Source organism: Maylandia zebra, linkage group LG8 (genome assembly GCF_041146795.1).
Source record: "Maylandia zebra isolate NMK-2024a linkage group LG8, Mzebra_GT3a, whole genome shotgun sequence".
Classification (NCBI taxonomy): domain Eukaryota; kingdom Metazoa; phylum Chordata; class Actinopteri; order Cichliformes; family Cichlidae; genus Maylandia; species Maylandia zebra.
The window spans coordinates 29,709,210-29,731,693 of record NC_135174.1 but is presented as its reverse complement, the minus strand read 5'-3'; the positions used below and the strand labels follow the sequence as shown (position 1 = coordinate 29,731,693).

The 22,484-nt window shown below is 42.6% G+C and overlaps 1 protein-coding gene across 3 annotated transcripts; it reads left to right on the top strand.

The window, feature by feature from the left end:
* Window positions 1-1,227: 1,227 nt before the first annotated feature.
* On the top strand, window positions 1,228-22,252 carry si:ch1073-416j23.1 (rac GTPase-activating protein 1). Of its 3 annotated transcripts, none has more exons than XM_004565211.3 (17): window positions 1,228-1,354; window positions 9,257-9,369; window positions 9,569-9,771; window positions 11,665-11,804; window positions 13,679-13,751; window positions 13,829-13,882; window positions 14,008-14,106; window positions 14,691-14,829; window positions 15,456-15,586; window positions 17,148-17,321; window positions 18,882-18,977; window positions 19,179-19,377; window positions 19,437-19,542; window positions 19,848-19,980; window positions 20,787-20,895; window positions 21,079-21,175; window positions 21,400-22,252. In XM_004565211.3, the coding sequence occupies exons 2-17, from the start codon at window positions 9,279-9,281 to the stop codon at window positions 21,443-21,445; spliced, it is 1,890 nt and encodes a 629-aa protein (XP_004565268.3). In that variant the 5' UTR covers window positions 1,228-1,354; window positions 9,257-9,278; the 3' UTR covers window positions 21,446-22,252. The 3 variants fall into 3 exon arrangements, with proteins under 3 accessions (XP_004565268.3, XP_076743888.1, XP_076743887.1); XM_076887773.1 differs by lacking the exon at window positions 1,228-1,354 and adding an exon at window positions 1,586-1,707 and having other exon boundaries at window positions 11,668-11,804; XM_076887772.1 differs by lacking the exon at window positions 1,228-1,354 and adding an exon at window positions 1,589-1,707.
* Window positions 22,253-22,484: the final 232 nt, after the last annotated feature.

Genomic DNA, 22,484 nt, shown 5'->3' with positions numbered 1-22,484 from the left:
AGCAGGATTTGGTCTCATCCAGGTAACGGTAAAGCCTGGGGTTTTGCACTACAAGCTCTTTCGCCTCTCACTGGGGTAAATAACTATAGCACAGGGGAGGACAAAATTATTAGCCGCACTATGAAATTTGTTGAAGGTGCTTTTTCAGCAGAGCATTATTTCAGGAAAAAATAATCAGTGTCAGGCACAAGCCATCGATGGGCTTTACCTTTGTAATACTCAAAGCTGTAAAATCAAAATAGAGTTAACACCCGATTTACACTCAGTTTAAAAACTTCAGCATCATGCCAAGAACTAAAGAAATCAGTTCATCAGACTACAGAGAAAGAACTGTTGATGCTCACAAAGATGCATGTAAAAAGTTATTGCAGTGTTGTCGACCGTGAAGAACTGGAGTGAGTGATCGAGGAATTCAAAAACAGCCACACAGAAGAAGCCTGGCAGGAAGGTAGGAAGCAAAGAGTTCAACGGCACTGGAGAGAAAACTAGTGAGTCTAAAAGTCCCAGAACAACTGCGGAGACACTCCGCCTTGTCAGGAATCCTAAGCTCAAAGACAAGGATAGAGCTTTGCACAATCATTGACTGAGATGAGGCTGGCCCAGCCCATGGTTCCTTCAGTGGGCTGGTTTTAGTCATTATGCAAATGTACTGTTTATACAGCCTGCAGTCAGCTGAGACTGAAGACGTCGCCTGGATGATGATGAAACGTTTCTCCCACAAAACGCTACGTCCAGATGAACAGAATCAACTTCTGGGGGTTTCTAAAAAAAAGCATTTCCAGACTCCAACACAGCTCTTAGAAGCTGTTGATGAAATCCTGTACTGTGGCATATTTCAGACTTTTGTTTGTTCAGTAAAACTTCAAAGGAGAGGAAAATATTTTGTTACTGGTAACTTTTCTTACATTATTTCTATATCATTATTTAATTCCAGAGGTTTTTAAGTTCTTATAGAGGTTTTAAGAGGTTTTGTAAGTTCAAGTATTTTTTGCACTTGCTGACTTGTAAAAGCCTGAATGACGTTTTTATTTCACCATTCATTAACTGCACAGAGAAGGCATCGTTTAAATATGTTCAGATTTTCTTTAAGCAAATCTAACATGTATTCTGTTTTTTTGTTGTTGTTGTGTTTTATCCATTTTATTTTCGTGCCGTCTTTCGCTGAGCGTTGGGGGGGGGGACTTGCGGTGAGGTCACGTCCCCGATCGTTCCTGCATAAACCTGCCTTGCAGAGCTAGACAGGTGAGGGCGGGGTTATTGATCAGTGATAAGAAACAGCTGCTGTGACGTCTGTGGCCACGATGTGACTGAAGCCTGTGCACGTGTCCTGGACGTGAAACTCTGCGTCACTCAGGTCAGTGTCTCTGTTTCTGCGCTGTGCACATCGAAAATAATAATGGATTGGATTCATATAGCGCTTTACAACACCACTATTCATTCACTCTCACATTCACACACTGGTGGAGGCAGCTACAGGTGTAGCCACAGCTGCCCTGGGGCAGACTGACAGAAGCGAGGCTGCCATACGTTATTTATAAACGTTATTTAACCTGCTGCTTTAATGTCCTGGCCGTCCTCAGGTTGTTTTCACGTGTCTGACAGGAAGGTGACGTCACCTGTCACAAAAATACATAATTAGGGTTAAAACGAAATGTGCAAATCTCGAGTGGAAGAAGACTGGAATCAGCAATTCCGTGTTACTGCACAGTAAGTGTGTGCTCTGATGGCATCGGCTCTTAAAGTGTCAAACACATCCTCCAACCACGCCACACACACACACACACACACACACACACACACACACTTTGTTTTCAAACTCCATTGCGGTTTATTTCACACTTACTAAAAAATTAAGCAAATACAAGTAAACTGCAATAAATTACAGGCAGTAATAAAATAAACTACTAACTCTTTTACGCTGCGTCCGCACCTACACGGGTGTTTTTGAACACGCAGCTGTTTCGTCCACGTAAACGGCGAATCACCGAGAACGGAGATTTTTTTAAAACTCCTTTTTTGCGTTTACGTGTGGATGAGGAATACAGAGTTGGTCACACAACATCAAAGGTATGTGCCTTTTTCCACGTCACGCTGTGGCCACGTTATTGTTTACATGAGATGAATTGCAGAATGGCAGAAAGAGACGAAATACTGTTAATCTGACTGTCTGCAGGTTTACACGCAGTTACTGTCCCTCCATTTACAAAGGCAGAGGCGTCACGGTGTCATTATTTTATGTGTAGTTGTTTTTTCCTGTGTAATAATGTTCAACATTGCTGTCAATACATTTTTAAAAAACGCCTCTCTGTGCAGAATGGGTTCAAAAACATAAACAGCTGTGGGATCCTGTTAGTCTGTGATTTGAACCGGGGGAACAAATCGTGGCAGGATCAGCCTGATGTTATTTGTATCCCGCTGTAACTTTACTGTATAAAGAGCTAATATCTCCAACATGTCAGGAGCAGTTAGTCATTACAACAAGTGTTTGTGAACTAAAAATCAAGAATATGGGATCCTGTTTGTCTGTGATTTGAAGAGCCCAGCGAAAACCAACCCTGCAGGGAGACCTACCTCGGCACTTGTGCAGGTGAAGCCAAAGGGAAGATTTGCTTCAGCATATTTTCTAGTCTTTGGCCTGGGGCCCAAACCATCAAATACCACCGAATAAAATGTTACACAATGAGTTGGATGCAAAATGTCTACATAATGTGGCTCTTCCATCCACAATAAGGTTTTACAATTCTGAAAATATAAGCATGTAAATATCAAAAATTATAAAAAACACTCAAACAAAATACACAATTTCCATTACAAGTGACATTACCCTCTTACAACATTTACAAATAAATTAAAAACTGCCTAAATAGGCTTTTAGGTGATTTTTAAAATTATGAATAGAAGCCAATTCTCTAATTGCATAAGGCGACTTATTCCACTGAAAAGATGCTTTAAATATAACAGAGTTTTTCAAAGGGTTACTTTTAACTCGAGGAGTTACTAAATTGTGGTTAGTTGAGAATTGTGTAGCATGATTATGTATTTCATCTGGATGCTGCAGCTGAGCATAAAAAAAAAAAGTGGTGTGTTTACCAGTATTGCTTTCTTTAAAAATACAAGTAAGCCATAGTATAATTTAGCTTGTACAGAAAGCCAAGAAAGTTTACCGCGCATTTTATCAATACTTGTATAATGTGAACACCTTAACACTAATCCGGCCGCCCTATTTTGGACTAACTGTAGTTCAGATCTGTCTTATTAGCTGCTGACCAAATGATTGAGCAGTACTCTAGATGAGATAACACTAGTGCATTAATGACATCTTTCATAATTGAAGAAGTGATATAAAGGGAGCATTTCCTAGCTATAGCTATGCCCTGTCCCATTTTCCTTATAACAGAGTTGATGTGCTGAGACCATGAAAGGTGGTGGTTTATGGTAACACCAAGTAATTTAGTCTGGGTGACCTGTTCTAATACCGATCCAGCTATGGAAAGGTTTAGCTGTGGGCTGTTGACTAAGCGTCCTCTACTTCCTATTAACATGGATTTGGATTTAGACATGTTTAAAATCACGTTGTTTTTACTTATCCAGTCAAATATGTTCAGCAAATCTAGTTGTAACACGCTGGTCAATTCAGAGTAGCTACTGGCTGAATAAAACATGGTGGAGTCATCAGCATACATTACAAGATGAGATTTATCCAGGACGTACGGCAGATCATTCGTGGAGACTGAATAGAGAAGTGGACCGAGGCAGCTGCCTTGGGGTAGAGCACAGTTCATTTCACAGCCCTCCGAGAAATAACCGTTATAATAAACCTGTTGCCTTCTTTCAGACAGAAAACTTTCCATCCAGCACAAAGCAGCTGGTGAAAACCCATAACATTGTAGTTTATCTATCAAAAGATCATGATTTATCAAATGCAGCACTAAAATCCAAAAATACCACCCCGGCCAAATTCCCATTATCTAGATATTTATACCAGTTATCTGTTATGTGACTGAGAGCTGAGCTGGTGGAATAACCAGGTTTGTAGGCATGTTGAGCGAGTAACTGATTTTCTGTTAGGTAATGTTGGATTTGATCATAGACGATCCTCTCCATAATTTTACTTAGACCAGTAATAGATCTGCTATTGACACCATTAAAAACGTCGTTCTTGTTTTTAGGGATGGGAATTATTTTCGATTCTTTCCACTGCAATGGAAATGAGCTGCATGCCAAACATCTATTACATATGTGACATAGGGACACAAACTTGGCTGCAACTTTGAGCAGTTTGCTGTCTGTGTTATCAGAGGATGTATCGTCAGGAAGTGATATCAATAAGCGCTCTACCATCTCAACACTCACTGCCTCAAACTTAAATTGGCTTTGCTTATTATTCACGATAACATCCTGTATAAGTGATAAGGTGGGATCGCCTCGGCTCATATTAGATTTTAAATGTGTTATTTTATTGCTGTAGTAATTAAAAACATTATTGGCCTTAGCTTCACTTATAAACGTTCCACCCGTGTAGATGTGAGACACCACCGGAGCAAGATCTCTACCCGTTATAGTTAAAACTTCCCACACCTGCTTTCCGTCCTTATCGGCCTCCTTGAGCTTCAGTTGATAATATTCTTTCTTCTTGCACATATTCAATTTAGTTACTTGATTTCTTAACTCGCGATATCTTGCCCACTCTTGTGGACTGACAGACTTATGTGCTTTTGCTTTATCTCTTTCTGACGTTGCAGCCTTAAATTCATTATCTAGCCAAGTTCTTCTTAACAGTACATCTCCATACGGGGGCATGTTTGTCAGCCAGGTAGCAAAAGTTTTCAATAAACATAGATAATGCCATTTCAGGGACACTCTCGAGGCAGGTGTCAGTCCAGTGAATTTCCTTTACGTTGTCTGCATTGAAATTTTTGTATGATCTGTGAAAAATAATCTTTTGTGCAGTTTTCAGTGGTTTCGTTTTCGTGGTCAAACCTACAATATTATGGTCACTATAACCAACTGGAACAAACGATATTAGAGCAATGCTCAGGAACATTTGTATACATATGATCAATACATGATGACCTATGACGGTGTTGACCGTGACCTGGGTGGGAATGTTGACGATCTGAGACAGGCAACAAGCCGACGCTGATGAACTTTTTCCCTAAAGGACAAGAAGGAGCTGACCAACTGATAAAGTCTCCTAATAAGATCTTGTCTTTGTTTTCCTCAGTTACTCTTTCCAGCATTTCACAGATTCGTTCTACATACAACATATTGCTACTCGGCGGTCTGTAGCAGCAACCTGCTGATACAGGCCTGCCATAAAGCGGGTGTAACTGAACCCACACAGTTCCCAGGTCGTCAAACATTAAGTCCATACGTAGTTTGCTTTGCTATCATTAATGTATCGGGCTGTTTCTGTCCTTCCTATACAACTTATAACCGTTTATTTCAAATTCATTATTCTCAAAGGCAGCATCTACATGTGTCTCAGAAATAGCCAGCACACTTATTGTATTTGTTGACAACAGTGACTGAATTTCCTGAATCTTATATTTAAGGCTACAAATATTGACATGAGCCACTGAAAAACCTTTACCGGAGAATCCGGGAATAAGTATAAGGTCGGACATTTGCAGACCGATCGATCTCAACAGCTACAAATGGCAACATTGCTGAAGTCTAAATATTAATTCCGGCGTTCTGTGGCCTCGGTTTAACAATTAATTTGTCATATTTCAGGACGGCAATATCACCTGTCTCTGGCCGCTCTCAGCTGTGGTAACAGTTCTTTCCTCTTCTTCCTGATGGACTCTGAAAAATCCTCGTTGATGTAAAGATTGGTACCTTTCAGTTTTTTGGCAGATGAGAAAATTGTTTATCTTTAAATCTTTGTAGTCTGACCACAATCGGCCCGGCTCGTCCATTTTCCTTGTAGGGACGGACTCTGTGAGCGCGTTCAGTTTGAATGCTGTCACTATCCAGGCCCAGCTTGTTCTTCAGCATGTGTCGGACTTTCTCCTCTGATCCTTCCCACGTTTCTGCTTTTTCATCTATTAATCCATCCACCACAATGTTGTTCCTTCTCGATTGATTTTCTAAATGTTCCTCGCGTATGCTGCTGACCGCCGATTCAAACTCTTTTAGTTTGCTTTTATCCCAGCCTTGCCATTGCAAGTTTGCAGCTCGGTCACAACCCCATCCATGAATTGCAGGCTGGATTTAACATCCTGTGCATCCCTTAGAATGCTGTCCAACGTTTGTTAGTTCCATCCATGATTAATTGGACAAATGTCTTAAAGTTATCTTGCATATCGACCAGATCGTTTTGCCCCCCCACCCGTGAAGATCGCTTCGTGTACAATGGAGTTCACAAAAACGACTTCTGCCGACGAGCTGCGGGCCAGCCCAAGCCTAGCAGCAGTTATGACAGTTACCAGCTGTCAGCTACTTAGAAAAGGATCCTGGTGTTATTTGTCTCTCAGAAACAGTTCATAACTTCAACTCATTCATGTCACCTAAAAGGTAAACCTGTTTCTCCATCACAGCTCTGATGATCCAGTAAGGACATCTCCTGGTTTCATCTTCATGTTTCCCTCTCACCACATATCCAAACCGACATCATGACCAGCAGCTTTACAGCTGATACTAGAAATTAATATTAAATAAATTCTAACAACAGCTGATCAAGCTTAAACGTGCTGCTGTTGTTTAGCGCGACATCTGCTGGTTTCCTCTTTCTGGCAAAGTGGGAGATAAACAAACAAGAGAGAAAAGCTGATCAGCTGATCACTGATCAGGTTCATGATTGAAGTAGAAAGAGGAGAGGGAGGGGGGAGAGAATGAGAGAAGAAGAGGCAGCTGTGCAGCGTAACGACAGAATAAATCCAGCTTTGTGCCTTTTTTCCATTGTAGCTGAAGTCCGGGACAAACTGCGTCTCTTCTCAGCTCAACACGAAACGTGTAATATTTCCTCTGAATGAGGGACCATCCCATTTTTTAAGGAGCCGTTGGAAACTCTACTAACTAACCTCGTGAATAAAATAAAGTTCACTATCAGTAACATCATAGCACCCACCCAGCTGTATAGAAACTCCGTCATGCTAGCTAGCACCTCTTACCTGAAGTTCAGTTCACCTGATACTCGGACCGGGGGCCGCCTCGGGTCCCTCCTCCTCCTGCCTCCCCTTCCCTCATCCACCTGTTGCCTCTGTGGAAGCTTCGCCATAGCCACCACCAGAGATGGACAGTAACGTGTTACTTGTAATGCATTACTGTAATCTGATTACTTTTTTCAAGTAACGAGTAAAGTAAGGGATTACTATTGCAAAATCGGTAATTAGATTACCGTTACTTCCCGTAGGAACACTGCGTTACTAAAACCGTGATTTTTTGCGAGAATGTCTCACGACAGTGACGTAAGCGAGTGCGACGTTGGTGACAACAGCTGTGTGCAGATCAACAATGGATCACATATCGAGTGCAGAGAGAGTGTGAGCGTGCAGCGTTTAAAGCGTGGAAGTACTGACCTTACTTTGAGTTTGATTCCATAAAAAGTGACAAAAACATTAGTGTCCGCTGTGCGTGGGAAGAAAACTTCTTTTTACAGCGAAAAAACCCCTAAACAAGCACCGAGTAGCTACGACGTAATGGGAAACTCACAGAGAAACTCGCGGATTCTTCCACTGACCGCGGCACACCTGCACCAGGGTAAACCTCCGCCTACCCCACTCCTGCTTTACAGGTGAAAATAGAGCAACAGGGCCGCTGAGTCTTTGACTTTATTTATTTTCTGCTGTGTTTTACTTGCATATATTTGAAAGACTGAGTGTAAACACACAAAATATTTTATTTTATGTGCTGGAATGTGCAGAAAATAGGTTTAAATGTTAAACTAATTCCTTCCAGTCAGAGAATGTTGCAGATAATTAAATCTTTGCTTGATGCATAAAGTTAAAAGATTAAAACTAATAAAACAAGTTTTAAAAAGAGATTTTTCCATTTGATTACATTTTGTATGATGATTATGCAGAAAAAGTAGAATTGGGCTGAAAGATCTATCACTTTATCAGCTACTCAGGTTGTAAATCCTGTTTTTAAAAAGTAACTAAGTAATTAATTACTTTTGAAAATAAGTAATCAGTAAAGTAAGGGGATTACTTTTTGGGGGAGGTAATCAGTAATTAGTTACTGATTACTTTTTCAAGTAACTTGACCAGCACTGGCCACCACCAAACAACTGAGTTATTTTTACACATCTGCCAGCATCTGGCCAATCCACCACCTCTCATTGTTCATGCCGTTACAAAGAAAATAAGTCATCAGCCCACCGGGCAAATGCCCGGTATGCCCGATGGCCAGTCCAGCTATGTTAACCTATGTTTTGCCGAAAAATAGTTTTCTGCGGTGCAGTCTTTCGTGCTTGGCTCCTCCTACCTTTGCTAACATGATGCTCATAGTGCAGAAGCCAATGCTGCATTCACTTACACTCGGATATCTGAGCTTCACTATGAAAACATAATCATACATTTGATATTTCATAGATTTTAATCGTTTTAGCTTCAGGGTGGCACCTGGGGTAGCCAGTGTGGTTGGGGAGGTGGCCTGTGCCCCCCCCCCAAGGCCACCCTGCTGGACACGTCACTGCTTCTTAGATGGGATGGCTCATGCTACCTGGTTACAAAAATAGAGTAAAATCGATAAATGGGTAAAGAATATCTTTTTCTTTTTTAAATTAATCGCATTTCATGAAATTCTTTTAGCTGACAGAAATAATACAACGCATCAGATTTCTGGTAAGATGCTTCAGTCAGATTCACTGACTGTGTTCAGCACTGATGATGTGTTGTTGTTGTTGTTATACACCAGCGGTTGATGGCAAAAGTCAACAACACACCTGTAAAATCAACACAACAACGTGCTGCTTCAGCGACACCAACCCATGTTTTGTTTTGGAGTGGTATACTGAAGCAGAGGTAATCAGTGACACTGAGCGAGCTCAGGCCCACTGCTTCATCATAAAGAAGTATGGAGTTCAAAGCGTCAGTGTGGGAGGTGATCTGAGGTTTGATTCCATCCATCGTGTCCATCATCAGTGTTTGCTGCTTTTCATGTTGTTTTCTTGTGCTTGGGTTTCTGGGAAAGGTGTCAGTGGGACTTGCTGTAAAATAAGCAAGGGTTCAAGACTTTGCTGTGACCTCCCCTTCTCTGGGAGCTCTGGGCTCTCTTACTGCTGCGTTACAGCTACCGCCCTCTCTGACAGGTGGAGGCACATCCGGTCGTTGATGGCGGAGTCTCGGGTCATTGTGGAGGAGCTGCTGGCTCTGTGTCTCCAGAGGATCACTATGGAGGAAAACAGCATGCGCACTGAGCAGGGTGAGAACAACACTCGACACCAATCAGCTGTCAGTAGATCACATGACATAACCCCTAAACTCACCTCATTCGTGGATAAATCTGCATGTGGGCGCTCTCTGCTGACCTCTGACCTGTTTTTATATAAAATGCCAAACTAAAATTCGACAGGTAAGACGGGTTTGGTAGTTACACACTTTTAATCGGTCTGCTCTCTCAGAGACAATCGAGCTGGTGAAAAACTTCGAGGAGGTCAGAAAGAAGTGGCTGCACGCCGAGCTGGAGCTGAAGAAGTACAAAGAGCTGCTGGTGAAGTCGGACGTGGCCAAAGCCGCTCTGGAAGTGAAGCTGAAACACGCCCGCAATCAGCTGGACGTTGAGATGAAGAAACGCTACAAGGTGGAGGCCGACTACCAATACCTGGTGAGGCAAGACCTCAAGGTTAGAGGTGGAAATCACGGCTGGCAGGTTTACATGTTTCTGATTCGTGTTTCATGTAACACGGGGACGTTTCTGCAGCTGTTGGATCAGTTGTTGTTTTGGAGCTAGTTCACTGTCTGAGCAGTTAAACCATGTTAATGCGCTCTGAGAACACCAAGAGCTTCTTTGGCACTGACAGAAAAACACACAGCGCAGTCAGCCGACACACAATCTTGTCTTCTGCCGCATAATGCTGCATTTTACTAAAACTCAGAGCAGCAATGACCTTAACCCCGGTTGCTTTTTCTCAGTAGTTTACACACAGAGCCACTTCTCTCTGCTAAATCCAGAAGATACACGTGAAATGCCATGAAAGTTTGAATCCCGTGTAAGTGCATTAGATTATGCCTGAATCTTAATTAAATGGGGATATTAAAAATAAAAAGCCCATGTGTCACAGTAACCTGAGTTTGAATCCTCAGAGCTCTTTGCAGTGATTTCTTTCAGCAGAGGTGTTTCTTGAATCAGAGCAGGGGTGATTCTAGGATCAGAGCTTTGGGGGTGCTGAGCATCAGGAGAGCTGCCCACCCAGGCAAGATAAACTTTACTCATCACGATGAGACGTCTTCCCCGTCTCTGTCAGTCCCTGCATCCCTAAATGCCTCCAGTTGTCCCAAATTCCCTCTGACTGTCTCCTTGGTGCATTTAAACCCCTGTTCCTCCCTGTCCTCGTCGTCTGCTGTCTTCGTCTCTGTTATCAGTCATCATAATGTTACCATCTCTGTGCAAGTCTGCAAATTTCTTTATTCTTAAATCCATCAAGCCTCTTGGTGCCTGGGTCCTCGTCACAAAACATGACATCACTGTCTTGTACATTTAAACACAATTTAATCCCACATTTGTGAAAGAAAAGAGAACTTTTTCTGAAAAGTCTGTAACAAAACCATAGAATCTGATCAAGCTTATTGGAATAAAAAGATTGGAATAAAAACAAAAAATACATATCCTAACCTTAATTACTGGGGAGAATAATGAATGATGCTCACAGTGAGTAAAAAGTAAACTGAGTGCATTTTTTGGACAGAGATTCACTTTTAATGTGTGTTTAATATAAAACAGATGGGAAAAAAAACCCTCCCAAAACAGAATAAATTATTACAAAATATTATATAGAGATATCTATATCATCTAATAAAAGATATAAATACTAAAACACTGATCCAACATTATCCTTTATTGATGGATCATTTGATTTTACACATTTACCTGAATGTGGCTCCTTTTTTGGAAAAAACTTCCTCATATCCATTATGAACCTGGCTGTCTCTCTGTACGTACACACACACACACACACACACACACACACACACACACACACACACACACAACAGGAGTGATAAGGTTAATGGGCATCCAGTTAGTTAGTTGGTATCCATTTCAAACAGGACAGTGGTAACAACAGCAGCTACGGACAATTTTATGTTTTAGATTTTAAACAGGCTGTATACATTTCAATGTTAGCAACAGGACGGTGAAATGTCGCTGATTTTACTACAGAGCAGGACGGATTGTAGGGCAGCAAACATCGTCGGAAAACACGTTTCAGCACTGCAGGTTACCTGGTGTAATGTTTTTCAGCCAAAAAGAAACATGGCTCTGATTCAGCACCCCCAAAAATGGACTCAAATGGCCCCTGAATCAAAGCATATTTATCCTCCGTCAGCCTCTCGTTGATCTACACTGCCTCGCTGTTTTCAGACTGAAACACAGTAAAATGAGTGCACCATGGTTTATTTCGTTTGTAGGCCTTCATCACTCTCTCCCTCATCAGGTCTGTTTATAATGAGCTGTTCAGCCTGTGGGGGGAGCTCACAGACTTCTGTCCTGTGCTTCCAGCAGAGGCAGATGCAGCTAATGTGCGACATCCTCGTCCACGACACGAAATCCAGCGCCTGTCTGAACGATGAGCAGAAGTCTCTCTTGGCCACGTTTGAGCACAAAGGGGGGAACATGACACTGCAGAGGAGCACCAGACGGTGAGGTGGCGGCCAATCACGGTCCTTGCTGACGAGTCCGACACTGGTGAAAGTGTTTTCCAGGTTTACAAGTTAAATCGTTGTTGAAATGAATCTAATGATAAAACATCAAGACTGTATAAAGAAGATGGAAGCAGCTACTGTGACATCACCCCCCGATTCATGAAGCCCACTTAAAAGAAAAAACATAAACAACAAACAACAAAACCCCTTTTTGAAACTAGATTAAACATGCTGTGGGTACACCTGAGGGCACCTGTACGCTCACACGGCAATCACAGGTAGCCCCGCCCATAATCTGCCTCCTGCTCCTCTCTGACTTTAACAGGACCATGATATCAACAATCTCAAGTAGAGATGGACCGAGCCGATATTATGTCGGTCTGATACTGACCTAAATCACTGGATCGGATAGCGGAGAGAAATAAAAAATGTAATCGATCCATTAAATATCAAAACGTCCCACACGGGTAACTCTGCTCATAACCGTAGCTCGTCGCAGCAGTGTGGTCACGTGATAGAGCAGCTGTGTGTGTTTGTAGCCTCAAACCAGCATTTCATCTCCGAGGAAGTGATCCCAGAGAGAAGTAAAGCAAGTGTGCAAGTCCATCTCTGAGTGTTTGTAAAGCATTCCAGCGTTAAGTTTAAACACCGATATATGGAGCGACTGCCTCTCTCTCTCTCTCTCTCTCTCTCTCTCTCTCTCTCTCTCTCTCTCTCTCTCTCTCCCTCTCTCCCTCTCCCCCCCCCCCCCCCCCCCCCCCCTGCTGCTACTTTGAAACTGATCGTCTCTCTTGTTTGTTTTTGCAGCAGAAAGAGGAAACCAGCGGATAAACAACAGCAGCACGTTTAAGCTTGATCAGCTGTTGTTAGAATTTATTTAATATTACTTTCTACTCGAGGATCTTTTTCTACGTAGCTGACGCTGGTAACTGTGCAGGGGCGGATCTACTAAAGTTTAGCCAGGGGGGCCGATAGGGCATGAACAGGGAAAAGGGGGCACAAAGACATACTTTTCTTTCTTATTCTCATTTAAAATGTCGAGCTTTTAATAAATAATTATCTGAATCTTACACCCAAAGTCTTAATCTGATGTAAAATGTATAGAAGTCCATCACTGTATATAGTAACTGTTAAGTCTAATATACCCTAGTAAGCTGTAGTACTTTTTCCTTTGGGAACCATCTGTGCAGTCTGCAGTTCTGTAGAAGAAAGATGTTGAATCTATTTAATTATTCTTGAAAAATAATTTATTTCTGTGCATTTTTTTTCACACTGCATCAAATTAAAGTTGATTACATCGATTAAGCATCATGAGGTGGAGGGTGGGGGGGTTCACTATGTTTTTTTTTGTTTTGTTTTGTTTTTTTGTTTGTTTTTTTTGCTGGGAGTTTGCAGCCCTGTTAGTTAGGTTGTTTAATATTTCTGCTAAGTACTCTTTAAAATACCAGAGTAGGGAGGCTGGAGCAGGTTTATTAGATTGATCAGTTTTGCTGAACTATGAAATATTTTGGGTGCAGTGTGTTTTTCACACACAGGTATAACAGGATAGCTTCAGTGTTTGTACTGTGTTTTTAAACTTGAGTATGAACTTATACAAAATGCAGCAAGATATTTAAAAAACAGTTTTATTGATTAAAAAACACTATATCAGATATCAGACATAAAAAAGTGGTATCGTGCCATCTCTAATCTCAATCAGACCTTAAAGCAGGAAAGAGTTTACTGAGCTCAGGGACCAGTAATAAGGTCAGAGCTGCCACCTGCTGGGCATTAGAGAGAATGCAGGTTAAAGAAGCAGAGTCCTCCTCTGTAAAGTCTGTTTGAAACGGAGTGAAGACTTTTCACTAAAGATGATAAAACTCTTTTGTCAGGTTGCCTGTGATCGATGAGTCGTCCTTCCTGTCTCACTCTGACATCAGCTACGATCGCACCGACGACGATGTGGTACGAACATTAACCCGACACGTGCACCATGCCTGCAGTGTAAGAACACTTTAACGTTCTTTGTCATGGTGTTTCAGGATTTGGACACAACTGTGATCCAACCGCTGAGGTCTCGAGCGAGAGAGAGGAGGGTAACACGTTGTCCTATATTTACTTATTTGTTCATCCATCAGATTTTGCGTGGAAACATTTCGCCGGTGGTGCAGGGTGCAGCCTCTGCTCCCCTGGCTTTCTGATGATATGCTGTTCTCCACAGCGTTCCTCGATGGGTCTGCCTGTTGGTGCTACGGTCAGGAAACGAAGCAGAGGCAGGAACTTGTCAGCAGAGCTTCTGGAGAGGAAAACTGTGGAGAAGGTGAACCGACTGAGATGTTATGTTCTCACTTGACCTCGCCTTGTTAGTACTCGGCTGGGCCTTGTCTTAATTCTTTATGGGGCAGATTAACAAAGAGCTGGGAGGAACATGGCAGTGATATCATTAGAAATTACAATTGGCTAGCTGCCGGGACAGGTGGGTCTTCTGTCTCTGTAAACTCGGAGATGGTTGGTGGAAAAATCCCAGCAAATCAGCAGTTTCTGAAATGCAGACCAACAACAATTTAAGTTCAGACTCACTTAACTCACTTTCTGTTCTGAATGATTCACTGCTGTGTGATTGTTAATGCAAGTATCTGATTAACCAATCAGTTGAACAGTTGTACCTAATGAAGTGGCTGGTGATTTGCCATGTTTATTATAAATCTACCACAACAAAGTCATTAATGAACCAAAGAATTAACTGCTTAAAGTTCTGTTTGTTCCTGCTGTACCTGAACGTTTCTGATGCCTCCACTGACTCAAACTATGAAAGTCGTCCTGATAGCCTCTGCAGAGGAACCGCCATAAAACAACATGTTTCTAAAGGCTCTCCTGTGGCTCTGATTCTTTGAACTTACTCAGGAGGTGGAGACCGTTGTGAAGGCCTCCATCATTTCTAATGACACTGGAGGCCAGGTCCACATGGTGCTGGGAATCACTCAGGAAACCTCCGAAAACTCTCCCCAGACTATCACCCAGGAGTGTAGCGTCTCAGCAGGAGGTCAGCTCTACATTCAAGATATAAGATGTTTATTGTCACGTTCGCAGAGCGAATTCTTACTTTGCAGATTCGATTCACACAACTAAAAGAAGGTAATAATAAGTAAAACAGTGCTTTGTAGATCTTGTAGCTTATATGTGGGTGTAAACAGAATTGAAAGTGCAAGTAGTTTCAGCATTCAGTCATAATATATACAGAGCATGCAATATTAAGGTGTCTGTGCAGTCTTAAACACAACCCAGTTTGTAGCACCAAAGCAGTCCTGAAGCACCAAATCATACTCTTCACTCCAAACTTTAGTAATTTTACTTACTGGGGGGCTCGTTTGAGGGGCTGCCTGTATGCTGGATGGATAGATATTTAATTCATTTCAGCTTCATGTCCAAATGTGTCCAGACCAGTGACGGATTAATGACAAGACCTCTGCTTTTAAAGAATGAGGATCTACCAGGTTCACTACAGTTGGACTGCTTTGGACATCATGCTTTAGACGACCGATCAGAGAATCAGTCAGAGGAGTTCTGAGTTTCTCTTTTAGCCTCTTTTTTTGTTTGTTTGTTTGTTTCTTTTAATCTGTTGCTGTCAGAACAGGTGAGAAAACCCGTGTTTTGCACTCTGTCCTTCAGGCCAGACCTCGGTGTGGTTTCCCTGCAATGACTCGGTCCCCGGTCCTGAGGGTGAAGCTCTGGTCGAGGAGAAAGTCGGGAACATTGGCAGAGACCAGAAAGCCTCCAAACACACCTTTGTGTCAAAGACGGTACGACGAGCGTTGGGCCATTTACTTTTTTGTGGAAGTAACTGAGTTAGTAACTTGGTTATGGTAATATAAAAGTAACATTTGCATTACTTTGAAAAAATGTTTACTATACTTGACTATATACATTTTAGTATGTTCAGTAGTTTATTATAAAACTGAATACATTGAAATAAATGAACTTACCAGAAGGAAGTAACAGGAAACACAATCTAAACTGTTCAAATGTCACTGTGACGATATTATAGACACAGACTGGATATCATGTAACTGTTGTGGAATTATTTCCACATGTTGTAATAATAGAACGATAAAAAAACAACCTTTTTTATATTTATTCCACGTCAGCAGGCTGCACCTGGCTATGTAATAAGTGTACAATAAAACTTTTATGCTTTTTGAGCAAATTAAATAAGCCAAACTGTCACAACGTCAGATCGTCGTGGCTGAACAAGTGTTCCACACTAAAGTGATTTCAGTGTAATACTGAAACAAATAGGTTCACTGTATAACAAAACTAAGGAATCAAAATGTAACATCCATGGCTGTCTTTGACAATCCATCTCAAGTCACATGAGTGCTGTTCTCACGGTAGAGTCGTATTAGAGTTTCCTGTTTTAATGTCCTCTGCTTATATTCAAATATAAAGCATTCTTATTGGCCACATCCATCCAACCATCCACTGTAGATAAAGCAGCATATTCTTGATGACATACCTGCCGCTCAGGCTGTTTTAATTCCGTCCGTGTCACAGATGTTTGTGGAGGAGAGAAATCAAGCTTGGATGGTGTCACCTTGTTATTCTCCGCGCTCGTGTTAGCCTCATCGGGGTTTGGGCTGCGCCTGCTAGCATCACCATCGCCCTCATTCTTGGCAACTAGTTTTGTTGAAGCATGTGATGTATCATGAGATTCAAATTGCTTACACATTCTTACAGTTTCTTGCCTTTTTATTTAGACAGAAAAGTGATGTCTGTACTTCCACTTAAATGCTTCCTTTGAATTGTTGTTTATGTGCTCACTGTCCATATCTGTTTGTACGTGAATGGTAAATGGCCTGTATTTGTATAGCGCTTTTACTAGTCCCCCAATGCGCTTTACACACCCAGTCATCCACCCATTCACACACTGGTGGAGGCAGCTACAGGTGTAGCCACAGCTGCCCTGGGGCAGACTGACAGAAGCGAGGCTGCCATATCGCGCCATCGGCCCCTCTGGCCAACACCAGCAAGGCGGTAGGTGAAGTGTCTTGCCCAAGGACACAACGACCGAGACTGTCCAAGCCGGGGCTCCAACCGGCAACCTTCCGATTACAAGGCAAACTCCAACTCTTGAGCCACGATCGCCCCACACCTAAGTTTAAGTTGGCTGGTTTACCATGGCTACTGTACTCTTTCTCAGCCAATCAGCAGCACTCGTGCCCACGCTGCATTTTCATGTTGGTAACAGCATTGCAACAATAGGGTAATGCCGATATTCCCATCATGGGGTGCAACCTCCTTGATGTTTACATTCAAGCTGCTCCGACATCACCTCTGATGGAGTAACGTGTCATTTCCCTCCAGGTGATCCGGCCGGAGACCTGCACGCCGTGTGGGAAGAGGATCCGCTTTGGTAAGATGGTGGTGAAGTGCAGGAACTGTCGCGTGGTTGCTCATCCGGAGTGCCGACAGAAGTTCGCTGATGGCTGCACAGCCTTCAATGCCACGGCAGGAAGTACAACTCAAACGGCAGCTAAGGTGTGAGCTGGAGGGAGGGGCTTCACTGTGACATCATAATATGCATCACAATAAACCTGCGGCAGTCATTTCAGTTGGTTGTGTTCATGGACGACAGGGCGACTTTAGTGAGCTGGTTTAGTTTCCGTCTGTTTTGCTCGTCACTCGATTACTGTTGTATGTTTGGACATTTCTAGAAAAAAAGGTTCCTGGTGCAGGACTGTTTAAACCTTCGTCATAAATTGATAATTAAATGCACAACTCTGAAAGGCCAGTAGATCCCATCTTGAAATTGAACAGCTATTTTATTTTCAGGGATGGCTCTTTAACTGCTCAGGTGAAATACAATTCAGTTTTATTTACACGGCGCAAAATCACAACAGTTGCCTCAAGACTCCTTATATCGTACAATGATACAGAAAACAATCGGACGACGCCTTGTGAGCAAACACTTGGGGACAGTGGGAAGGAAAAACTTCCATCAGAACCGGGCTCAGGGAGGGGAGGCGATCTACTGCGACAGGTTGGGGGTGAGGAACAGAGGTGAAACAGCTGGACAACAGCTGTGTAATTGAAAGCCTGCGCTTGTACAGCCCCAAGACTTTTAGATCAGTTTGAAATCAGGAAAAACCCGTTGGGCTGGATTGTAGATATTTTAACAAATGGGTCACAAAGACTTAGAATGAATGGGGGTTCAGTCTGACCCAGTGTTCTCCTCCACAGGTTCTCCCCAAGGGTGCGTCTTATCGCCCTTATTATTCACTCTCTATACAAACACGTGTCATCATTAAACATGCAGGTGACTCTGTTATTGTCCGCTTACTGAAAGAGGGTGAAACTGGCTACGGTCCAGTCATTGATGGCTTTGTTCAGTGGTGGGAGGAGTCTTATCTCCAATGAACATATTTAAAACTAAAGATGAAGTTATTGATTTTAAGAAACAAAAGAATGGGCACGGAGTCACTTTAATTAAAGGTCAGCAAGTCAAGTTCAATCATATAAAAATCTTGGGACCATAATCAATGAAAAACTGAACAAAATTGCGAATCAGTTTGTAAAAAGGGTCACCAGCTCCTTTATTGCCTCAGGAAACGTGCTCATTTGACACTGACTGAAAAATGTTAACTTTGATATTTTCATGAATGATAAAACATTCTCAGTCAGTTTTATCCTTTTGTTTGATGGCACGGTTCAGTCAGACCTCTGTCACAGAGAAAAACTCGCTGAATCAGTGAGACGGTCCAGTCGTCTGATAGGTGAGCCACAGTCTCCCTGTACTCTAAGCAGGTACAGAGGATCAAGCCTTAAAAATGGTTCCCATCCTCTACGGGGTGAATTTCAGCTTCTTTCCTCAGGACGGAGGTTTTCATTTCCAAGATGCAGGACAAAGCGTTATAAAAACAGCTTTGTCCGTGTTGCTGTCACTGAATTAAATAAGAACTGTTTTTCGATTTGAAATGTTTAAAGTACTATAGTCAGGTTTTTATTAGGTATGTGTGTTTTTGAAGGGATGCCAAATGCTATCTTTTTTTTCCGTAAAGCAAATTTAGCTATGGGTATAAATAAAGTAACCTTGTTCAGGACTCGTTGGAGGACTTTGCTCCTCAGACTCATCCCAGAGTGCCTCAGCTGATTGTGGACTGCGTGGCCGAAATCGAGAGGAGGGGCCTGCAGGAGGTGAGCCGTTACGGTTTTGATCATTTGGGTTTATGGATGTATCAATAATAAAGACAGCTGTTTGTTCTGATACTCTGGGAATACATGAGGGTTTGATCCTCCTGTAGTAGAGGGCTGTGCATGCAAGGATGTGGATAAAGAAAACTTCCTGGAGTCCTGTCCCCAGCATGCACTTCCTGTATGTCTAACCTGTGTCTGCAGAGAGGCCTGTACAGAGTTCCTGGAGGTGAGCGTCTGGTAAAGGAGCTCAGAGACTGCTTCCTTCAGGGGAAATCTGCTCTGATGCTCAGTAAAGTCCAAGATGTCCATGTGGTCTGCGGACTGCTGAAAGACTTCCTGAGGAAGCTGAATGAACCTATGATCACCTTCAGACTGCACAGGACCTTTATGGAGGCTTCAGGTATGTTCAGACCTTTAAATTCCAGAGCTGAGACAGCGCCTAATGTCACGTCTTTTCAGAGCTGACTGATGAAGACAACTGCTCAGCTACCATGTATCAGGCCATAGCAGAGCTGCCAAAGGCCAACAGGGACACCCTTGCCTTCCTCATGATTCATTTACACAAGTAAGTCCTTCCACGAAGTCTCCACACAGAATTCGAGTACACATGAAGAGCTGCAGATGAGCACTTTGGGATTTTAAGGCTTTTTCTTTCTGAGCTTTGGTGCTTTCTGGGTCCTTTTTCAGAAGGTGGTCACCTCAAGGCAGCTGTTGTGACCTAATGTAATATAAATAAATCACCAAAGTAAAGTGTGTGTGTGTGTGTGTGTGTGTGTGTGTGTGTGTGTGTGTGTGTGTGTGTGTGTGTGTGTGTGTGTATTTCTCTTTTTTTTTTTTTTTATTTTATTTAAACTGCTCTTAATGTTTGAGGGTGATGAGGAGTCCTCAGTGCCAGATGGACCAGAATAACTTGTCCCGGGTGTTTGGCCCAACCATTGTGGGTCACGGGATGCCTGAGCCATCACCCAGCACCATCTTGAGAGACACCAACACTCAGCTGAAGGTTAGCCTCTCTAATTATCCAGACCGGAAGGCGGGGGGGGATAATCGAGTTGAATTTTGGATAATGGTTGGTTTCAGTCACGATAAAGTACAGACTGAACCGGTCACTGCTAGCATTTGATATCTGACCTCGTAGCTGCTATATAGTCAGAAAATGTTTCAGTAACCCTAACCCTGTTGCCCCCCCCGGCTCTTCAGGCCTGACACAGTCTCAGTCGGCGGCTCTGCTCCGGACTTTACAGTCTGCACAGTTAGTGACCTGCCCACTCCTGAACACCTTCACTACGTGCTCTGACCCAGCTCTGCATCCACCTGTGATCCGTTCGGTCCAGCAGTGATGTCGTCCATTCTGCCTTGATTTAAGCTTTCGTATCACAGTTTGTGCATGTGTTCAGGCCCCACTATGATGGGCGCGTAGCCAGATTACGATCCTGTAAAACAGGAGAGAAAGTGAACACAGGCGACACGCTGCCTGGTCAGTCTTGCCAGAATGGAAAACTCAGTTCCCAAAGCACGCTGCTGCCCCCTACTGTCCACAGTGTTATACACTCTCCTGGCAACAGGGAACTTACATGACATTGTGGATTTAAATTACACCAATAAACCAGCAAAATAAAACATGCATAATAATCTCCATATATCACGACACTTAACTCACAATTGTGACCACATTTCTGTGTGGATCACACATGCAATGTGAAAAGTGTTTCTAGGTAACACTGCTTTCAAATGTCTTTATAGTATTAATTTCTCTATCCTCTGCATCTTCAGAGTTCATTTTGAGTGCTCTCGTTGCTCTCACTGCAGGTTGTCTGCCGCCTGTTGTCCCTCCCTGAAGATTACTGGAGGCGTATCCTCATTGGCCAAATCCCCCCCTCTTCCTCCACCAGTAAGATGGGCCAGAGTGAAGGGCAAGGTGAGTGTGCACCTTTTTAAATTTTTCGGGAAACCCGAGGCCTGTTTAACCATCGCTGTGAATCGTCCGACTGCCTCAGCCTCCTTTGTTTTCTTTCACAGTGTAACTGGACCTCTTAATACAAAGAAGGAAGCACTGAACCTTGTTTTTGTTTTTTAATATATATAAATATTTTCCTCTCAGGTCGTTTCTTCCAGCCGCTGACATCTCCAGAGTTAAACAGTTACCAAGCTACAGCAGGAAGATCTGTGAGAGGGCGAGTCAGGAACCGGGCCAATGCGTAAGACCACGCCGCGTTAACGCAACATCCACAAACTCTTGAGCAAATACTGAGGAAGATCATGGGGCTGATGCGTATTAGTAAAATTAACTTTAGTTCTAAGACTGGGAGAATTTCTGGGTTTTAGTTTTCCCAGTATAAGTGCAGCCCTTTAATGCAAGTTAAAGATATTAGCGTTGTTGTTTCAGTTCTCTCATGTCATGGTTTGTTTGTTTTGTCCTCAGAGGTCGACCAGAGCCAGCGAGGAAATTCTTCACGTCGCCCAGCTGACAGATGTTGAACCTCTAACCTGTTTGAGCACACACTAATGCTGGACCTTGGCCTGATGATCATTTTTATAGATTTCATGCTAACCACATGAAGTTTGTTATCGAGGCACTTTAAAAAATTACAAGTTGGAATAAAACGTGATGTCCTATTCTTTGCTGTGACTTTCATTTCATTTGAAACCGTTGATCTCCTTCCTGTCGAGATCAGCCCTTTTGGTTTTTTACTTCCTGGACACCTTTTTCTCCTTTCCTTCCTAGTCTCTGGGTTTCACATGAAGTTCGTTGATAATGACCCAGTAAACAAAGGGTCTGTTCTGAACAGAGATGGGCAGTAACGCGTTACTTGTGTATATATATTTTTTTCTTTGTTTCTGCAGGTGATGCTGACCCTCAGCTGTGCAAGAACTGATGTCTTCAAACATTAAACATAAGAAAAATTGCATTGACTGTCAATCATCTTGGTTTTAGATGTTGCAGTGTGCCGCTAACTCTACGGACAGTGAACCAAGTCTTCTAAATACAATAATGTTCACTGAATAATGGGTATTATGGCCTGTAAATAAATGCAGCAGGATAACTGGGTGCCAAACTTCTACTGCTAGTGAGCTGAAAATGCATTCCTGTGTCTAAGCCGCTCCCCAAGTAACACAAAAACATTGCTGGCATGAGTAAACCCATCATATGTTCCTACATCAGGTTTCTTACAACTGTGTATGGAACAGTAAGAAGAAAGTCGAGTTAGTTTTGTTCACCATTTTTTTCTGATTTGGTGAACATGAATTTCCTGAATAACCCATAACTATCTCGCTGGCTGACGAACCTTGCCAACCCGCTATCTGCAACCACAACACTCAAGTTTGAGCTGAGCTAACATTAGCTGGTTTTGTTGATGCTGTAAGGCTTCAGATGTGCAACCGTAAATGTCCTATGAATTTTTAGCACAACATTAGCATAGCTGTAGGATTTAGATATACCGATATGAGGTATATTTTCAATGCAAACTCAGTGCTATATTGATCATTCATTTTTTTACATAATTA